Source organism: Aplysia californica, unplaced genomic scaffold, assembly GCF_000002075.1.
Source record: "Aplysia californica isolate F4 #8 unplaced genomic scaffold, AplCal3.0 scaffold00755, whole genome shotgun sequence".
Classification (NCBI taxonomy): domain Eukaryota; kingdom Metazoa; phylum Mollusca; class Gastropoda; order Aplysiida; family Aplysiidae; genus Aplysia; species Aplysia californica.
In genome coordinates this window covers 302,854-306,162 of record NW_004798025.1, presented here as the reverse complement: position 1 = coordinate 306,162, position 3,309 = coordinate 302,854, and the positions used below count along the sequence as shown (strand labels likewise).

The window sequence follows — 3,309 nt, the reverse complement described above, 5'->3', positions numbered from 1 at the left end:
GAGTAAGATTCTTGTGTGATATCTACAGGCCATATCTATAAGTCCCGTTTTACTTTGATTACCCTGTCAAACAAGTCAGCCTTCGCCCCTGGTTTTCACTATAAACTATAAACTGTGTGGTTTTTCTTTGTGGTGCCGGTAGTTCGAACACTTATTGAGAGAATAGATTGCTATACATGATAAAGATTTGTTTCACCCATGTCTATACGTGAAAAATACCCAATTTCTACAAGTCTGACCGATGAATATGACAATAGAGAAAGAATGAACTAATGAATGAAAGGAAATAAGAATGAGTAAAACAGTACATTTATTATTTTTGTTCTAATACAGGTGTGTGTACGCCCGCACCGACACAAATCAGATCAGTTAGGAGGTGGGCTTTCGACCCTGCCTGTCAGGGCTAACCCGGATTGAGAAGGATATAAAATCTCAGCAGAAAGATCGGGAACTTCGAATTTTAAAAAATCGAACCTAAGAAATTGAACTCAGGTCTCCTGCGTGCAACAGACAAGCGCCTAACCGCCACTCCACAAAGACTGGTGATTAGAATCTGATAATTAAGAAATAAACACGAACCATTTTCAAAGATCATTTCGTCCTCAGGTTCACTGCGGCTTGCAGCTCCCCAAGAAGCCCCAAGTTGGACAGGAAGTCAAGATGCCCTCGATTTACCACCGATATGTTGGCAGAGGAAACAAACAGACCCCCATCACGCCCAGTCGGAAGATTGTTTGTTCCTCAATGTCTACTCTCCCGATATCAACGGCTCCTTATCTGTCATGGTCTGGATACACGGCGGGTCCTACAACAGAGGAGCTGGCATCCGGCAAGACCCATCACAGCTCGCACGTCATGGCGTGGTCGTGGTCACTCTGAACTATAGACTAGGGCCCTTTGGGTTTATGTCCAGCGGTGACGATACGATTCCTGGAAACTTTGGCTTATTAGATCAGAACCTGGCTATGAAGTGGGTCCAGAAACATATTACAGCCTTTGGGGGTGACCCTGCTTCTGTGACAATCTTTGGTCAGAGTGCTGGGGCTGCCTCTGTGTCTCTGCATCTGGTTTCTCCGTTATCGAAGGGCCTTTTCAAAAGAGCAATTATGGAGAGTGGGTCTTCGTTAGCTTCCTTTGCGGTCGAAAGGCCAGCAACCAAATTTCAACAATCAAATTATACAAGTGAAATGGGTGTACGGCTTGGTTGCAACGACACCGATTCCCCAAGTTTGCTCACTTGTTTTCGGAACGTACCGGTCTCCCAGATTTTGGACGAAGACCATAACATGAGAGAAGAAACTGGAACTGATATTTTGGTAACACCGACAGTTGAAACCGCTTTTGGATTCTTGCCAGACTATCCTTCCAACCTACAAAAAGCGGGAAAGATAAATGCAGTAGATACACTTAGCGGGTACACAAATGGAGAACTGTCGTACTTGATCAGCGATCCTGATGAGGACGGAGTAACACGCTCTGAGTTTCTGCCCACTTTCAGGAAGACAAATCAAACATATGCGTTTAATAAAGAGAGCGTTCCTGTTGTGGACAGGTTCATCGAATCTTATTACTTAGAAAACGCAACCAATCCTATAGCAATCAGATCCCGCCTTGTAAATAGCTTGTCAGAAGGTACTTTCGGTTTACCAGCCGCTCTTGAAATTCAAAGAATGCAAAATGCAGAGGGGTCCGACACGAAAAGGCATTACTTTTACGAATACGAATACAGAATAAGCGTTTTACTCTCATTCATTTCTTTAGCACCAGCGTGGATGGGAATAGCCCATGCTCAAGATCTTGAAATTGTATTCTTCAATGACAAAATAATGGCCACCAATAGCGATAGAGCTGTTGCCAACACAGTGCAGACAATGTGGGCAAACTTTGCCATGTATGGGAATCCCACAGAAAAGAATGTCAAGCAAGACGGCGTTGATCTCAACTGGACTCCATACACAAAAGCCAATAACGCTATGCTGAAAATAGCCGCAAAATCAGAGATGACCACGTTCCCCGGATCTGACAGAGTTTCCATCTACGCAAAACTGCTCGAAAACTTCATCGGGAACTCTGACGCCGCTTCCCTAACTGTCTGAAGTTGTTGGACAGCGACAAGCGTTAAACAACCTGGGGCCATATTTGATAAAGGATAATCTAAGCTCACACCATGCTCAAACTGTCTTTCCGTGGATCGCTTCTTTACCCTGACGTCAGTTCACGTATATAGTAAAACCAGGTCGCTCCTTGGCTCCACGATCGGAAAAACTTAAGTACAGCATTATACAAACCCGCCCCCCCCAAAAAAACCAAAAAACAAACACCAAACGATCTGCTCGCATGCTTTCAGTATGGCATCTTCGAACTTGGGGCTTAAACCATCATGTCAATGTTTTTCTTTCGATCGCTACTACAGTGGAGACTAATTGCAAACAGTCTTGTTGTAACCGCATTTATATTCTAAGTTTTTTAAAAAATGAATTTTTTGTTAAAAATGTTTATTTAGTAATAATAAATCACACTTTATCGATCCTCTTGGAATTTTTTTGTTCATTTATTTAAAAAAATTAATTAAAACAATGGCATACACAGATACCCGAACACAATATAATTAACACATGAATGCATGAATAATACATACACAGTATCACAAACATAGACAATCCACACATTACTACTGGTGGCCACTGTGCAGTGTGCAATGCCCTGATTTTTTTAGCTTGGTTTACTGTGTGTTGTTCAAGAACCTTTTTTTTAAAAAGAAGAATTGGACAGAAATAGCTCATTTCGAGAGTATTCTATCAACGATACCTAGCATCGAAACCTACAATTAATGAATGCTGTTTAAAATCATGATACTCCGGCTCCGTTATACTCATAAAAATGCTGAATGCTACCTTTGTTTAAATTTTCAGGGCTGATGAAGTTACAATCTCTTCTAGAAAGTGACGTATAGTTCCGGAACAATAGGATGTTGATATATAGACAGTGTTTTATTCAAACTGTTTTTCAAATTAACGGCATTGTCCAAATTTTTATTTTTTGTGTCTAAATTGTTGTTAGAGAAAGGATTCCTGAACTGGTTATTTTTTACCTGGAAAGTGGAAGGGGGGAGGGAATGGGAGAGAGGAGAAGGAGGATGTTTTTTTTTACAGTTTGTTTTATCGAATTTTCTGTATTTTCTACTATCTCGTTTTTCTTCTTTCTTTTTCTCCTATCTTTACCATTTTTTTTCTTCTTCCCCTTGTCTTTCTCTCTTCCCCTGACTCTTTTTCTCCCTTCCTCTCTCTCTCTCTCTCTCTCTCTCTCTCT

At 41.2% G+C, this 3,309-nt stretch overlaps 1 protein-coding gene across 1 annotated transcript in view; it reads left to right on the top strand.

Annotated features, from left to right (window-relative positions):
- LOC101857518 overlaps positions 1–2,532 on the top strand; it is a 22,059-nt gene extending 19,527 nt beyond the window's left edge. Inside the window, exon 4 of the mRNA XM_035972598.1 lies at positions 607–2,532. Within this exon, the coding sequence (XP_035828491.1) occupies positions 607–2,096 (1,490 nt within the window). The 3' untranslated portion in view covers positions 2,097–2,532. The remainder of the gene's footprint in view (positions 1–606) is intronic.
- Positions 2,533–3,309: the final 777 nt, after the last annotated feature.